The sequence below is a fragment of the Sinohyriopsis cumingii genome, chromosome 18, assembly GCF_028554795.1.
Source record: "Sinohyriopsis cumingii isolate HCF-2022 chromosome 18, ASM2855479v2, whole genome shotgun sequence".
In the NCBI taxonomy this organism is placed as follows: Eukaryota; Metazoa; Mollusca; class Bivalvia; order Unionida; family Unionidae; genus Sinohyriopsis; species Sinohyriopsis cumingii.
Genome location: NC_142978.1, coordinates 100,763,920 through 100,779,937, shown reverse-complemented (window position 1 = coordinate 100,779,937; position 16,018 = coordinate 100,763,920). Strand labels below are relative to the sequence as shown.

The 16,018-nt window shown below is 35.7% G+C and overlaps 2 protein-coding genes across 6 annotated transcripts in view; one reads left to right on the top strand and one right to left on the bottom strand.

Annotated features, from left to right (window-relative positions):
• Positions 1-6,125, bottom strand: part of LOC149777596 (developmentally-regulated GTP-binding protein 1) — a 59,445-nt gene extending 53,320 nt beyond the window's left edge. For both annotated transcript variants that reach the window (XM_089942237.1, XM_089942238.1), the window contains exon 1: positions 6,000-6,125. In XM_089942237.1, coding sequence (XP_089798363.1) covers positions 6,000-6,038 — 39 coding nt within the window. In that variant the 5' untranslated portion in view covers positions 6,039-6,125. The remainder of the gene's footprint in view (positions 1-5,999) is intronic.
• Positions 6,126-13,314: 7,189 nt separating this feature from the next.
• Positions 13,315-16,018, top strand: part of LOC149777595 (uncharacterized) — a 100,229-nt gene continuing 97,525 nt past the window's right edge. For all 4 annotated transcript variants that reach the window (XM_089942231.1, XM_089942233.1, XM_089942232.1 and 1 more), the window contains exon 1: positions 13,315-13,430. The gene's annotated coding sequence lies outside the window, so the exon portion shown is untranslated. The remainder of the gene's footprint in view (positions 13,431-16,018) is intronic.

Below are 16,018 nucleotides of genomic sequence, written 5' to 3'. Positions count from 1 at the left end.
CACCGGTACTTCTCATCACAACCAGTACCACAAACAACACTTGCCAGCAACATTCAACCATATTCCAAGTATCAACTACACCAAACAAAGTTGTTCAAAGTATTGAACTACATCACTTGGAATAAAGAAAACAAATGTACTGCATCTAATGGCATCACAATGGGCAATTCATGAGAAGCACTTTGTCAACAGCCAAACAATGATGATGTTGCTGTCATTCTTAGTCGATATTATACCATGCACACAACAGATCCTAGTTTTAAGAAGAGAGTGTCATGCTTCGTTTAGAAAAATGATGCAACTTTGGGAACCGTTGCTTTATATGAATACCTAAGCAGTCATCCAACTAAACAAATTCCACAAAATAATTCAAATGGCAGGGCAGTCTTTGTACAAACAAATCCTAAAACTTTTGGCACAATTTGTCTACAATTTGTAGAAAGGATCAGGGAGAAAAATGGATAAATAATTTAAGAGCTGAAATAAATTATTAAGTTTTACCTATATTTTAACCACTTTCGTGATATTGTACTAATGTTCACAATGATGAAATTTGTATGATTATGGTGATTATGATCAGCAAGAGTTAAGTTCAGATATTAATTTTGACTATATATTGTACAGGATAATTTTAGATCAATTTTATTTGCACCTATGAATCAATCTTAGCATTATTTGCGCTTTTTGATATTTTCTCACACACTCTTCTTCTATTCTGCCTTTTTTTTAGCTGTTTGTTTTCTGGTCTCATCCTCCAGTAGACAGGTCTGTGCATTCATTTATATTTGTCTGTCTTGCTACATGTCTGTCAGTCTAGCTATTAATATATCTATTTCATCCATAAATATTCCTACCTACATGCCTCCTTCCTACTGTCCCTTGTTCTCTAAAATAATGTACCACTATATGTATGTATGTATGTATGTATGTATGTATGCATTTATGTATGGATGGATGGATGTATCTGCTAGCCTGGTCACATATGTGCCTTCCTGCATACTCCCCTTCAGTCTCTCTCTTTCGCTGTGAATATATACCGCTCCTACACATTACATTCACCAAAATAGAAAACATTCACTTGTTTGTTTATATTAGTTCAATGGTCGTTTTGTACTCTTTTGTCTTTTAGTTTCTATGTAATATCTACATATGTACTTCTATGCCAATCTGTTGTAAAGCACTGAGCTTTTTATGAAAATTCCAGTAAATTATGTAAATATGAAGCCTTTTACATAACAAGAGGGTTTGGGGTGATTTGTGGGTTTGTGGTGGCTTGGAGTGCTTTCGAAGGTTTGGGGTGTTTTGATGGGCCGTTGGTATAACATATAATCCTACGCTTTTTATTGCTGGCTCTATATTATCATGGCAAACAAGATTTTTCCAATTAATTTTGGACATGCGATGTCTAGCAGTTGTTTACAGATGTAAAGCTGTAGCCAGTAAGGATGGTAATATCTTATAGCACAATTTCCTCTAAAATATCAACATTTTTGGTACGTTTTCATTGAAAAACAACGAACATTACTTTTTTGTAAAGTGCATGCAATTCCTTTGATTATCATATAAAAAAACTCCTGTTGAATTTGCCATACCTGCATTGGTTTTGATTACGGTATATACTTAATTTATTGTTTGATGATTATAGGTTATATACCGAAGGTGAAATACTTGTCCTTACAAGGTTAAGTTGTTGCAGGGTTTAACGCCATTTTTCAACACACAATAGGCTATACATGGCGGCCAATATCAATGGTGGAGGAAGAACCCGGGAAATCCCCAGAAAGAACCACTGACCCTCGAGAAGCTACTGGCAAGCTTTCTCACATACCCACATTGGCCGAATCTGAGACTCAAACCCACGCAGACAGAGGTGAGATGGCAGTGATCCATAACGGAGAGCACTTTAGACCACTCAGCCACTCGGGGCCCCCCCTTACAAGGTTAAATTTGAAATTTCATTCCACAGTAGCCAATAATTACCAAAACTGACAAAATGTTGCTTATGATCATACTTATCAGACATAAATATGAACGCAATAACAGTTCAACTGTCTTGAAATCAGTAACATTTCAATGATAATAATAATATTTTTTATATATTTATATTACTTTGTCCAATTGCTTTTAAAATTCATATAAAGTTAAATAATATATGTTGGTAATTTGTGATGTTATTATTAATGGATTTCGAATCTAATTACATTTGTGTGTTCAATTTAACCATTGGAACCTTTCAGTTTTTTGTGGAAATATTCTGCCTGTGCAAGCATGAACATTCCTTCTCATAAGCAAGTTGCAATTTATGTTTATTATAATATGTGCAAGCTACCATCCCATAGTTAGGCAAATACAATGATAATATAGAGTTGTTCTCCCATGGTAGCCTTGAACACTGTATTATCGAGGTGATTAATGTTGTTATATGTACATATTAAAACCACTCGATTATTGCTGCATTGTTACAAATTGTACAGTTTCTCTGACTTTTCCTTTATCTATTCTTATAAAAAATCTGTCAATCCAATTGTATAAATGTAAATAAAACCGCAGATGGCAGCTGACCCAGATTACCGTATGATGGGAGAACAAAACTATATTATCGCGATATTTACCTAACTTAAGTATAGTAGCACACACATATAATAAACATAAATTTCAACTTAGTGAAAAGATGGAATGTCCACGCTTTCACTGGCTGAATATTGCCATCAAAATAAATGATCCAGTGACTAATGGATTATACTAATGCCAGTTAAGTTGAAATCCATGATAACAAAAAAAAATTATATAATTTTTTTTAAATATATATATATATATATATATCAATTATAGTTTCATTTTGGACAAAAACATCTATATTTACAAATCAATCTATTAATAATATTATTATTAATACTCAAATATTACAGATTTAGAAAACAGTTTAACTATTATTGCTTTCCTATTTATGTAGGATAAATAGGATCACAAGCAACATTTTGTCAATTTTGGTCCATATTGTCTCTACCATGGAATGAAATTCCATGCGTAATGTTGTAAGGACGTGTATGTCATTATCAGTATATGATCTATAATCATCAAACATCAGACGATATACCATATATACTTCATAATCAAAGCCAATGCCCGTATAGCAAGTTCAACTGGAGTTTTGTATATGATGATCAAGGCAATTGCATGCACTTTACAAAAACGTGATGTTTATTCCTTTTCAATGTAAACTATACAAAAATGTTTACATTTTACAGGAAATTGTGCAATAAGATATTTGCATCCTTACTGGCTACAGCTTTACATATGTAAACAACCACTAAACAGCACATGTCCAAAATTAATCAGAAAATCCTGTTTGCCATGATAATACAACATTTGGAGTATATGTTAATCTGGGTTAGCCACTAGTCCTACAGGTAAGACCTTGATGCTGATATTTATGTGTTGGGCGTCAGGGTCTTACTGCCTAACTAACAGGGCTGTGTAGTGTGTTTTGATGTCGACTAACATCATAATGAAAGTAAAATTTTCAGGAATATTTCACACAACTGGCAACTAAAATAACAGCGCTTTTATACAAAGTAAAGTCAAAATGTTTTAGTCAGACTTTACTTACTCTGATGTAAAGCTGTACCGATGTCACTTTTTGCCGATTACGCCGATACTGCTTATAGCCGATTATTAAAATTGCCAATACTGATTATGAGATCGATTATTTCAAGAAACCGCCTGTTCTACAGTTAGTGAAAGCACTAGCATTTGATTGACAAGTAAACCATGCCCTATTTTTGTTATAACTAACAATGCCTAAAATGGGTGTGGATTTATGTTAACAGTTCAAATGTGGTCTCAAGCTACCATACATGTGATAACGATTTCCCACATTATTTCTTATTGTTAACTCGTATATGCAAATAAAATTCTTTACTAAATAACATATTTATTCAGAATTAGTTTTTTTGGGGCATAGATGCTCTGTTACATGTTTCTTCATTCCTTCTTTTAATTTAATGACGGTGATCAATGCTTATATAAACGATACAGTAATGCCAGGTCAAGTTGACTCGTGTAAGTTTCATTGGTGGGAATGGATACTTTGCTTGTCGAGAAAAAATCTACAGCATTCAGTGATCATTCCTGTGATTTAGGAAGCAGTTCACTAACAAGCAAAGCAAGTAAAGCACGGCAAAAATAAATTTCTGAACTCCTGGTTGACGGAGGGGGGGGCATTTAATTCCTGAATGTGTGAAATCGACAGTCGCATTATACGTCACTTATCTTACATTGCAAAGAATGATCATAGGGTTTTAGTATTAAAATGTCAGTATCTAAATAAAGTTTCTTACAAAACTATTATTTGGAAAATAATATACATAATATAGATTTGCTTAATACCTGATGTTTCTATTAAAAAAAGAGAGACTGAAGGAAAGTAGATATTATACATTTGATAATGTATTTATTTCAGGTGACAACAGTTAGACCTATGCACTAATGGTGATGCACAATGCAAAGACCATGGAAGTAGTGCAAAACAGTCATGTAATGATTTATTTTATAATATTATGGCTGTATTGCTTGTTGTCGATAAAGTAATAACTATCCCATCTTTTTCAATTTTCATTGCCTATTACATTAATGGTCTTGGAAAAATATTCACTACTTATTCAGGTGACATTTTTTGAAAGCTGGCAACAAAATATTGAGATTGGCCATTTTTTTTGGCAACAACTTTTTAAAAGCCAGGACCATTACTGAAATGTGTAAGCTGGAAGATCAACAGCCAAACAAGGCCTCATTGGCTGGTTGGCTGCTGTGATTGGGATGAGTGCATGCATGGTATTGATAATTTGTTGTGAGCAGACAATCAGCGATATTTTACAGCAAGAGTGTTAAAAAGTATTTGCTTTTAAGAATATACTATCTTTCAATTAACACCCAAATCAAATGTTTACTCCTTCATTTTCACTATTTAATTCTGATATAAAATTCAAGCCATGTCAAGATGACTGTTATGATTAAATTTGTATTCTGGAAATTTGTTTACATCAGCACTGATTATTTCTGCTGATACCAATTATACCAATAATCGGTCCTTTTATGAGTATGGCCGATTAATCGGTACAGCTTTACTCTGATGTCCTTTCTCTAATAAATTCAAATTCTCACAAAAGAAATGGACAAGTTTTGTTGGCCTACATTTCAATTGACTGGAAAGCGATGAAAGCCGGGAATGCAGAAATCGGGTTAAGTTGAAATATTATTTTTTAACCAAATGAATAAAAATATATTATGCCTATTGGAACTGTAAAGTAATGTTTTGTTTCGTTGAAGAAACATATCCGCCACATTAACCTAGTTAAACATACTTCGACATACCTTGACTACCATCGCATTGCAACAAATTCAAATGTATGTCAATGGAACATGAAAATGCATCCATTTGCAAGTGTCATATTTTCATTCTTCCAGGATAAAGACAGCTCAGTAAGTATATTAATTACACATAAATTAGTGGAAGAGTGTCGATATATGTTGCCAAATGTGTGAGATATTCCAGAAACTTTGAGTACTCGTTCCAATGTCAACGACATCGGAACACGCTATACAAGGCCGTTATTTGGATAGTAAGACATAGCACTTAAACAAAACCAACATGTGCTATGTCTTACATTGTAGGACTAGGTTAGCCACCATACGTTATTTTTATTTACATTTACGTCTTCGAGTGACGATTTTTATTAGAATAGAGAGAGGGAAAATCATAGAAAGTTTAACAATTATAAGCATGCAGCAACAACAAAATGGTTTTAATATGTACCGATAACAACATTAAGTACCGCGATAATAGAGCGCTACAAGCTACTCCGCACACCCACCCACCCTTCTACATTTTTGTTCAGGTGACATATTTTCAGCACATGTATAAATAAGAAATGAAAATTAATAAAGAAGATATTAAACACTCTTTCATAGTTTTCATATAAAGTGAATAATATTGTAACCTCGGCCTCTATTTCCGAAATTCTCTCTAAAATCCCCATTTCGCAGAGCGTTAAAACTCGAAATTGTGCAACCGGAAGTTCTGCATGGAACAGTCATTACTAATCCGGTCCTACTGCAAAGACGCGCAAAGATAGGACAAAGACGGGCAAAGACAGAGTAAAGACAAACAATGACGATGAAGAGAGAGAGAACAAAAATAGAACAAAGATGGTACAGAGACTTTTAAAATTTAAATACTGGAAATATTTACTGTTGATATAAATTATAAATTTATATAAATAAATGTGTCAAACTTAGAAATGCTTGCTTTCGCTAGGTGTTACTTTTTTTCTTTGTTTTAATAAACGTTGTAATGAATTATGTTAAATATTCAGTAATGCCTTTTGTAAAAACAACGGAATATTCTTAAAAATATTTGTATATTTTTATCTCATTTACTACAGATACAGAAAGTTTCTTGTGAGGATATATTTGTATACACACATAGCAATTACTGGCAAAAGTGGAGTAATTAATTGCGCAAAGACAGCGTTGAGAGAAAGAATAAGACACACAAAGATACGGCTAAGATGGGCGAAGTTAAGGCAAAAACACGCAAAGACAGGGAAAAGGCACACAAAGACGGACACATGGAAAAGGCAAACCAAGAAGAGATAGTGGGTATCGGTTCAGAAACACTCAAATCATATTCATTATCATTGGCATATACCTGTGCGAACTCTTCGGAGACACAGAAGTTTTTGTCATCTCTTGGCTTCTACTTCCGGCTTCTCGCTGTAATAGAGTGGTTGTTTCATCTTAATTTAAACATTTTTTATTTGACTAAGTTTTGCACACTCGCTACCAATATATTTAGAGAGCGTCTCACCCCAAGAGCATGTAATTCATCAAGCTTTCAGACTGTGATAATAGAAGAGTCAACACAGATCGCAATTCTGGTCACATACATACATACGGTAATTCAAAAGTTTGCTTCGGATAAGACTACAGACTAATCTCGAGATAAAAGTAAAAATACTTGCTAAATTTGTCAAGAAAAGGGACAATGGGCTCCAGAACGTCCACATCGTCAAAGCAACGGAAATATTTGATAAAAAAGAAACAAACATAAAATATACCCTTTATGATTGTCAAGGAGATGGACATTGTTCTACGGAGTGTCCTAAGAAGATAAAAGAAAAGAGAAAAAGCAGGAGAAACGGGAGGAGGAAAGTCCTTTAAAAACAGAAAAAGAATAACCCATGCAAAAAGGCAAGAAAACTAGAAGACAATGCAGAAGAATAACCCTTACCAGTAAAAAATAAATTAATTAAAAAAATGAGACAGAAGGAACACAAAGAACGAAGAAGAAAATTGACTTTTGTGATGTTTTCTGAAATTTTCATTGTGAATTCTGATTCAAAAGTGAACATGCCAAAGAAAACGTGTCTTTTGTTTTTATAGAAAATCAGCCATAACTAAGTTGAAGTCACCCTCTTGTAGAAGAAGAATATTGGTTACAACTACATTAGTAGTCGTATACATCGTACTATCACTTGAAGTATACTAGGTATCCGCAGCAGATGCACCCCCAGTATATTGTCTTCATTGTTTCAGTCAACGGTATGGTACTCAAACTGTGCCGCAATGGTAACCATGCGAACGCTGGTGGCTATAAATTAAATGTGACGTCACGTGACCGCTCTTTTGATTGGAAGAGAGACACCACGCTCCGACTGCATTTTGTAACGCGCGTTTGGATTGTTGAAACATTTAAATCATATCACTCGTGTCTTAGGCATCATATACACGTGCATTGTCCCATTGTTCCACCTATTCTCAAAACCAAATCAACATGTGTACCACTGCAGAATCTTCTACGCTTGTTTGTAATATGTCGTTGAAAACTGATGTTTCTGCTATGTCGTACGTGTGTTGAAGTTTGTAATCAAGACCCAGCTTGTTGCCACAAGGACGAAGAACGCGCTTTGACAGGAATTGGGTTTTGTGTCGAATTGTTTCATCTTCTGTGTGCGTGGATACCGCTTGTTAAAAATCTGCGAAATTTGCAGTGTCCTACCACAAAAGGACGAAGAATCCATTTAAAGGAATTTGTTTCTGGCTATGTCAACGAATGTCTCAAATTGGGACAAGAAGCTAGTGGTTATCCATCTTCTAATCAGACTACAGAAGACAAAGAGGAATTTCAAAGAAAGGTTCCGCTCTTAAGGAAGCATCACTTTCGAATATGTGGAAAAGAATGACGAAAGAATATCGCTTTTCAAATGTAATGTTAATTTATTTATGGGGAAAATTGTTGCAACGTTCGATGTTGACCAAGTCGCTACTTTCGAGTAGTGGATTAGAAAGGAAAACTCATGAAACACGTGAAGATCGTCCGTGGAAATTTTATGTTGGTCAATTACGAAGAAGCGATCGAGTTGAGACATCCCGACAAGTTTGGAAATATCATCATTGCAACATAAATGACACTCATTGCCTGTTTAACATTGTAAAATGCCTTAGAACGTTTAGGAGATCTAGACTCCGACATATGTATGTAATATGTACATGCATTACCATTAACCAAATGTAACAGGGGACCATTAAAATGAATGGACGTACGAGAACCTAGAAGACGCTATAGTCATCTTTGCTAACGGTGGCCCAAACAATTACGGATACCAATATAGAGACCGACAGCGAGAAATTCATACCAAATACAAAGTTAAAATGGCTGAATTCAACTATTAATCGAGCAAAATGGTGAATTTTTATGTCTTCAAAGAAGCTTTGCAGTCTGGACAATATCAAGACTTTCGCGTGAAAACATTAGATCCGCATAAATTTACAAATACATCAAAACGTTAATCGATCTTTGACAATTTTTATCAAACTATTTTTTCAAAAACGAGTGCCTGCACTCCGGATACCAACGCTAGGTCATCGAGATGTCCCAAATCAAAGACAAATACCCGTTTCTTATGGCTTTGCCTGGCTTTGTATCTATAAATGTCGATTTTAGACGTTCAAGGGTAAATGGCCTTAATATCTAAATGACATATTCCCAAATCTTTAGTCTGAGCAGGATTTGTCAGCTGAAGAGAAGAAGATAAAGCACAGTGCTTTAGTTGGGAATTGGCACTTCATGAGTGGGAGTATAAAGACTCAGTTTACCTGGAACCTACCGGAAGGTCTTCCCCGTTGTCATTGCCTTCCTTTGGTCGGTCGAAAAGATATGATCGTCATATCGTAGAAAACAGAATTCATAGTTTGGATCACGTGAAACGAGAACGTATTTACAAGAGCTCGTGCAGATTGAAGTGAAACGTAAAGAACAGTTACATCCTTTACGACATAAACGTTTCAATCACTGGTATTAAGTGCTTAAACATTCATCAACGAGTACCTGTCTCCGGTAAGATTTCGGATGTTCACGACTTCAATTTAAAATGTGACGGTGATACACGGAATTTCAAGGAACGAAGTCCAGGAAAAGATTAAAAGCTTAGAGATATTCAAAAAACTTTTACAAGAAATATCATCTCAGGACGAAATTTCTTTGCAAAGTGTGATGTGGGGCGAAGTGATCATTGAAATATCTTCGATAACCTTCACCACCAGATTCAATATGGTAAACGTGTAATTAGTTCATAAAAAGATTGCTGTGAATGGCTAGCTTAGAAGATAATATTCAGCAACGGGAACGCATTTACAGAAAGGTTTTCAAGATACTGTGACACGCAAAATCATAATCCATGATCTCGAAAGAGAACAAAGGATTACCAACATCCAGGCAGAAATTATGACATTCATGGACTCTGTCCCATGGACTTGTTAAACTCATTAAATAAATTTCAGTGCCTTAAATCACAGGTTAAAACAAGACCAACCACAAAACAAGGGCAAAAATATTCTCGGAGATATATAGTAGATACAAGGGATATACGCAACCTATAAAGATAGCTCTAAATCACACAACCTGGGACGTACTGCAGCGGCAGTGGTAATCCCGAGCAAGGGCTTCGCGATGAGACTACCCGATACCTGATCCATTCATATGGCCGAATTCTGAGTTACAAATCAAGCGACTCCATCATGGTGCTGCGATCTCTGAAATCAGCTAAAAGTGATGACAAATGGAAAGGAGAGTGTGTCAGTTCATAGGACGCATCATGTGCAAAAAAAAAATACTAATCAACAGATATGACCCAAACCCCACTTGTCACCATCTACAACTTTATATGCATTCTTCCAATAACCTAACACTGCTGAAGCTATACAAACAAAACATGCAACCTCTAATTTAAAAAAGGAAGAAAAAAATCTCACTCTCAGCACGAAAATAACCCAAAGGGATTTTCATCCTAACCAACAATTACAAGGCGGCCCTAATCCCAACTCATCAGGTACCGCTACACAAGATGGCAAAAGTTTGGTTTACTTATATTTATAACAATAAAAAGATAGGATGATCATAAAAAAAGGGATATAACATGGCCCTAAGCCACACAGGGTGGTAGTATTTAATTTACTAAAAAGGGAAATAATGGTATGGTCCGATAATCTGACCGTAACATTATAAAGTGGTCACAATCCCAGATCAACATTTCCAACCGCACAATGCTGTCCCCGATTACAAGCCAAGCCCAGAATGATATACGTAACAGGGCGCACTAACAAATGCACATGACCAAACAACCCCAAAATTAGATAGTATAAGGGGGTCATAAAGCCAACTACAAGGCCAATCACACAATGTGGAACTGACTGAATTAAAATACAACTCAACATAAAGGTGCAAAAGCTTGATAAAACGAAACGATCTGCTTTCATGTTGGTCATGACCCGATATTCAGTGCTACCCTTTCCTCTTCTTAAACATATACTATCCCAATCGCCATAAGCACAGACTCTGTATAGTCAAATTCAAGCGCAAGCAAACACTAACCACGGAACAACAGAAACCATCCTGTGACGACTGGAAGCGACCACGTGCAACGCAGACTTGACCGATACCGTGCGCCACTGCCGTTACATTACGGCCAGTACGACCACCACCCTCAACAACAACAAAAACTCCAGCCATGGTAGAACCGAGGACGTAACACCCCATGCACACACCGGCCTTCAACACTACTGATACCAAATAACAAGGGTCAAGGAAGGTGATGGAGGAAGAAAGGAAGAAGGTGGAAATAAAAAGAGAAGCCCAAGGCTTGAGGTGAGCAGTACTACAGAGGCAGTTAGGAAAAATCCCTACCCCAGCCACAACCGCCAGGCGCTGCAGCAACTCGACAGCCTATAAGCAAACATCAAGGATCTTTGCAACACAGACCACGGCAAGATCAACGGACACGAAGAAGACTTCAGCCAAGCAACCACAGCCGCCTAAATGAAAGAAACTGGTGTCATTATATCTGCAGGACCAAACAGTAACAGTGGAACTGGGTGAGCTGTTAGAGGACAGGGAAGCAACACGTCATTACAGTGAAGACTACCGGATAGTGCAGTAGCCTCGAAGAGACTAGAGTGTGGGGGACACTGGATCGGCTCACGTCAAAGCTTTCAGACACCTGAAGAAAATATCAGAGCCCTTAGAGAGAAGTATAGTGGATGTCCGATGCCCCTAGCCACGTTTACTGCTAATGAACTGAGAGAGCCTTGGCACCTGCATCTTTGCTAGCCAATGTTCCGATATGATAACCCTATCTACACCATGGCATATTGAACATATATATTGGTACTTTGTCCTAGCTACGTCTATTAGATTTCATGAGTTGCCTACCTTAGTATGTGACACAAACTAACTAATGTCATGGTATATTGTACATTGGCCGAAAATGGCGGGGGCAATTGACCTTAAAAGCATACTTTGGAAGTTTAACATAGAAATTATGACTATGTACCAGAGGAGGCCATTACATGTCTATTTGAGTGAATAGTATTTGTCCAACCACGGACCGGCATTGAAAAGTGCTTATTTATCAGTCCATTCAAATTGTCTGCTTCCACTGTCTTGATAATGTGGGAAGAATGTTCAATTTTGAACAACTTAATTTTTATTGGATGCGGTGGCTTTATGCTTCATCCAATGAAATTCACAGATCCGAAGCGCAAACATAACTGCTCGATACACCAAGGTGTAGATATGGTTATTACATCGTAACCTTGGCTAGCTAAGATGTGGCACTTGTCGTTCCAACCAGTCACATTTTGGCCTACTTTGAATGACATTGTAGTAGCCAGTGTAATTGAACCTGACTGCAGCAAGGGACGGACGAGACGCAAGTTACATATTGATTACCGTAGGTACAGTCTGAACTAGGCCGATAAATCAGCCCTTCTCCCTTGATGATGTTGATTTTCGAGTCGTCCATCAATATCAACATAGATTTGGGGGGTGTGCGTGTGCTGAACTCTGCGGGAAAATTACATGCTATAATTAAAAAAAGATAAGAAAATTAAAACTAAAACAGAATTTGCAAAGGCGTGGTCACATTATAATTTATATTTACGTTTATTGTTCGTTTAATAGGACCCAATTAATTAATGCAAAGACAATCAAATACGCAAAGAATGTTCAAACACGTTTTATGAAAGAGTTTTGCTCAGTTATTATTTAAAACAAAAAGCATTTGGCAGAAACGTAGAAGTACATTTTGTGTACACATTAATATGTACACTTTTGTATTGTTTAAATAAGTGAATTCAAAAATGAGTTCATTGTTTTTTCTCTTCTCATTGTAAACGTTTCATATAGTGATTAGACTAAGTAGCTTATATATTACATTTATCTCTGTCTCTCTTTTTTTAAAAAAAAATCTTGTTCTTTCTTTTAATAGTTTTCCTTTTTAAATTTTATTCTGTGTCGTTTTTATTAATTTGATTACACGCCATATACACTAAGATCAAGCGTGGAGATAATTCAGTATAGGAATAAAGTTCTCTTAAAACAAGTACATTGTACATCGATAATGTTGCATCCTTCGTGCTTTGGTGATTATTAAAAATTATTCAGAATAAATACGTTCCTGCATGTTTGTGTCCGTTGCCTTTGGGTATCTTTATTCATGGCTTTTAGTATAACCGGCATGGAGCTAACCCGGAAGCATTTATTAGGGTATAGCCTTAACTGCAGATTATTTGTGATATAAAATTGTGTCCTCAATACTTATTTACATCATAAAGTATACAGTTATAATTAAAATACTCATGATACTTCATATGCAAGCGTTAATGTAGTCGCATACGGTGATTAGTTCAAATATACAAATACTCATTCTTAATACGGGTCATTGAAAACTGCGCCTGCGCATTATCCGGGAACTTAAACAACATTTTACTCTGTTGATGTATTGACTATTCGAAACGTACCGTGTAATGCTTTCCTTTGGTTTTAGTCAAAATGTGTTAACGCGTATCTAATAGTTATAGAGACGCCCTGCCAGGTAATTTCACTGTTGTTATTGCGAGGCTTCTCGTGGCAGAAATGTTGAAAAACGAACAACAGCAAACAAGCATTGAAGAATGAATATTCGGAGTGATGAACTTTGAATCGGTCACAAATAGCCCCACAATATCTCTTAACGTTTTGTTTCAACAGTATTTTAGAAAATTTTAGTCAGTGTATTCAAAAATATAAATCTAAGAAGTTGAATAAGTAATTACCTGACTGAATTCTTTAGAGGGCTCCAAAGTCTTGTCCAGATGTAGTTTGTTTTTTATTCTTTGAAGGTACAAAAACCCCAACCCACCTTTCGTATTATATTAAAGTGCTTGTCACTATTGTCATAATTTTTCCAGTTGTTGAATACTCTGCACCTTATGAGTTCATAAATAAACCTCAAGGCGAAAATAGATTACTGTGGACTGTAATTGGTGGCTAGATACTAAACTGGGTCAAGAAAAGAATGTTTGGTCTATCATACCAAATAATAGGGTAGTATGATTTTGTTTTCAATGTGTGCTGCTTTCATTGTGACACCACATCGTGTAGAATTCAGTCCAGTTTGTACTGGATCACACCTTTATGTCGACTTGGTCCAAATATGTCCACATTGATTTTGCTGTATTTCTTGGAGACATATAAATAATGACCATCCAAAGGAATATGGATGCATGAGGATCCAAATAAAGTGAATAATTGCTACTCGAATTCAAAAAAACTACGCATTGCAGAAGTGGTTTTGAATGTCTGCATTATTTGTAGGACTTTTACCATAAGATCCACAGTAGTAAGAGAGGTTTGTTTTCATGATTTGAAAGAAAAAAAATTAATTGGAATATAACAAAAAGCTATAATGTGAGTTCTAGAGCATACAAATTAAGGGGTTGGGTTTGCCCATTCCTTTGAACCTAAGCTCCAAAATTTTCCAAAATATAGGAAATATTTATTGGAGAAATCAAGTCTGCTTGAAAATTTGTGATTTTTCAGTGCTGATGGTGGGAGATTAAAGCATTGCTGATTCATTTGCTACAGATGTGAATTTATATTTTCAGTCTGATTGCATATGTGTAGGTGTATGGTGCAGACTATTAGTGCTATAGGTGTCATTTTTGAGAATTTGATTGAACATAATGTTAAATTTTGGTTACTCATTTGTTTTCTCCCATTTTTTCAGTATTAACTGGAAGATTGTTATACAAATGGTCTGAGAAATAAATGCCACAAAATATAGTATGTTGTCATTTTTATATGAGGCCATCCAACAGGTGTGATCCAGAATAAACCAGATTGAATGCATACTCCCCATAACACAATGTGACATCTCAAAAACTATTGTTTACTCCAAAACCCACTGATATGTTCATGTTTTTAATGACACAGTTTTTAGTATTCTTCTGTGAAAAATCAAAACCCACCATGTCATTATTTGCCTGTAGCATGTATAAATGGTAAATAGTCCTGATTGGAGCTGATGTTAAACTGTCATTGGGGCAGTTTATATAACTGCAAAAAGACAGAGAATAGGTATAATCAACCACTATTTCACATATTAATTGGTTGACAATAGCTAGTATGAGGTGTTAGGTACTTTTAAAGACTGTTGTGAGTAAGCTCATTGTGCTAGATCGCATAGGTAAAGTTATGACCTGTATGTGTGTTGATGAACAGAAGTTACTACATGAATGAGAATGCTTAAGTGATTCTGCTACATTTGCACAACTATGTACCGCAGTGATGGAAGAATTGGTACAAGGCCAAATTTTACTGGTACAAATGCTGATCATCTAGTATCATCCATACATGGTTTTATCATGTGCATCAAGTTTGGAAAATTATTATGTAAACAATACATTAGAGAAAGAAAATGAAATAAATGCATTGCTAACCTTTACCAGAGTTTCTTGGATAATAGACATTGTCACAAATCAAAACCATGACTGGTATTAATTCCAAGTCTGAAGTTCCTCTGACAACCCCGTTTTAAATATTTTAACATTTATTGATAAAAGACGGAATTCCCTGCCATGGCATGGTGGCAATAAGGGTAAGCTGTTACTAGCCTGCCTATCCAACTTGAAGGACCTCGTCTTCAACTATACCTGCATGAAATTGAGATTCTAATATTGTTGTCTTTAATCTGGAGATGGGTGAGACAAAATAACATTGTTATGAAATATGACCTAGTACTCACTGTTTATATTGCTAGTCATATGACTAAACAAATCTTGCAGCCGACATGCTCGTGATATCAGAGGTCCAATGATCACTTGATATCAACAATAAAGTCCATTCCAATGTTGTTATACAAAAAATTAGAAAATGTTAAATTAAAGTCATAAAATGTATGCAAAATGAACTAAAGCATACTTAATTCTTGACATATTTATTCAGAGAACAATGACCAGAAGCACGTCTCTATAATAGAAACCTGAAGAAAACCTGATTCATCAAGTAGTGAGCACATGTCAACACAGTAATTCATGTGATACCAACAGAAACATTGCTGACAATGTTCTATGCTTCATGAAGCTTGTTTTTTCTAGCAAACATGTCGACATAAGTCACTCTGGAATGTACAACATCAGTCAC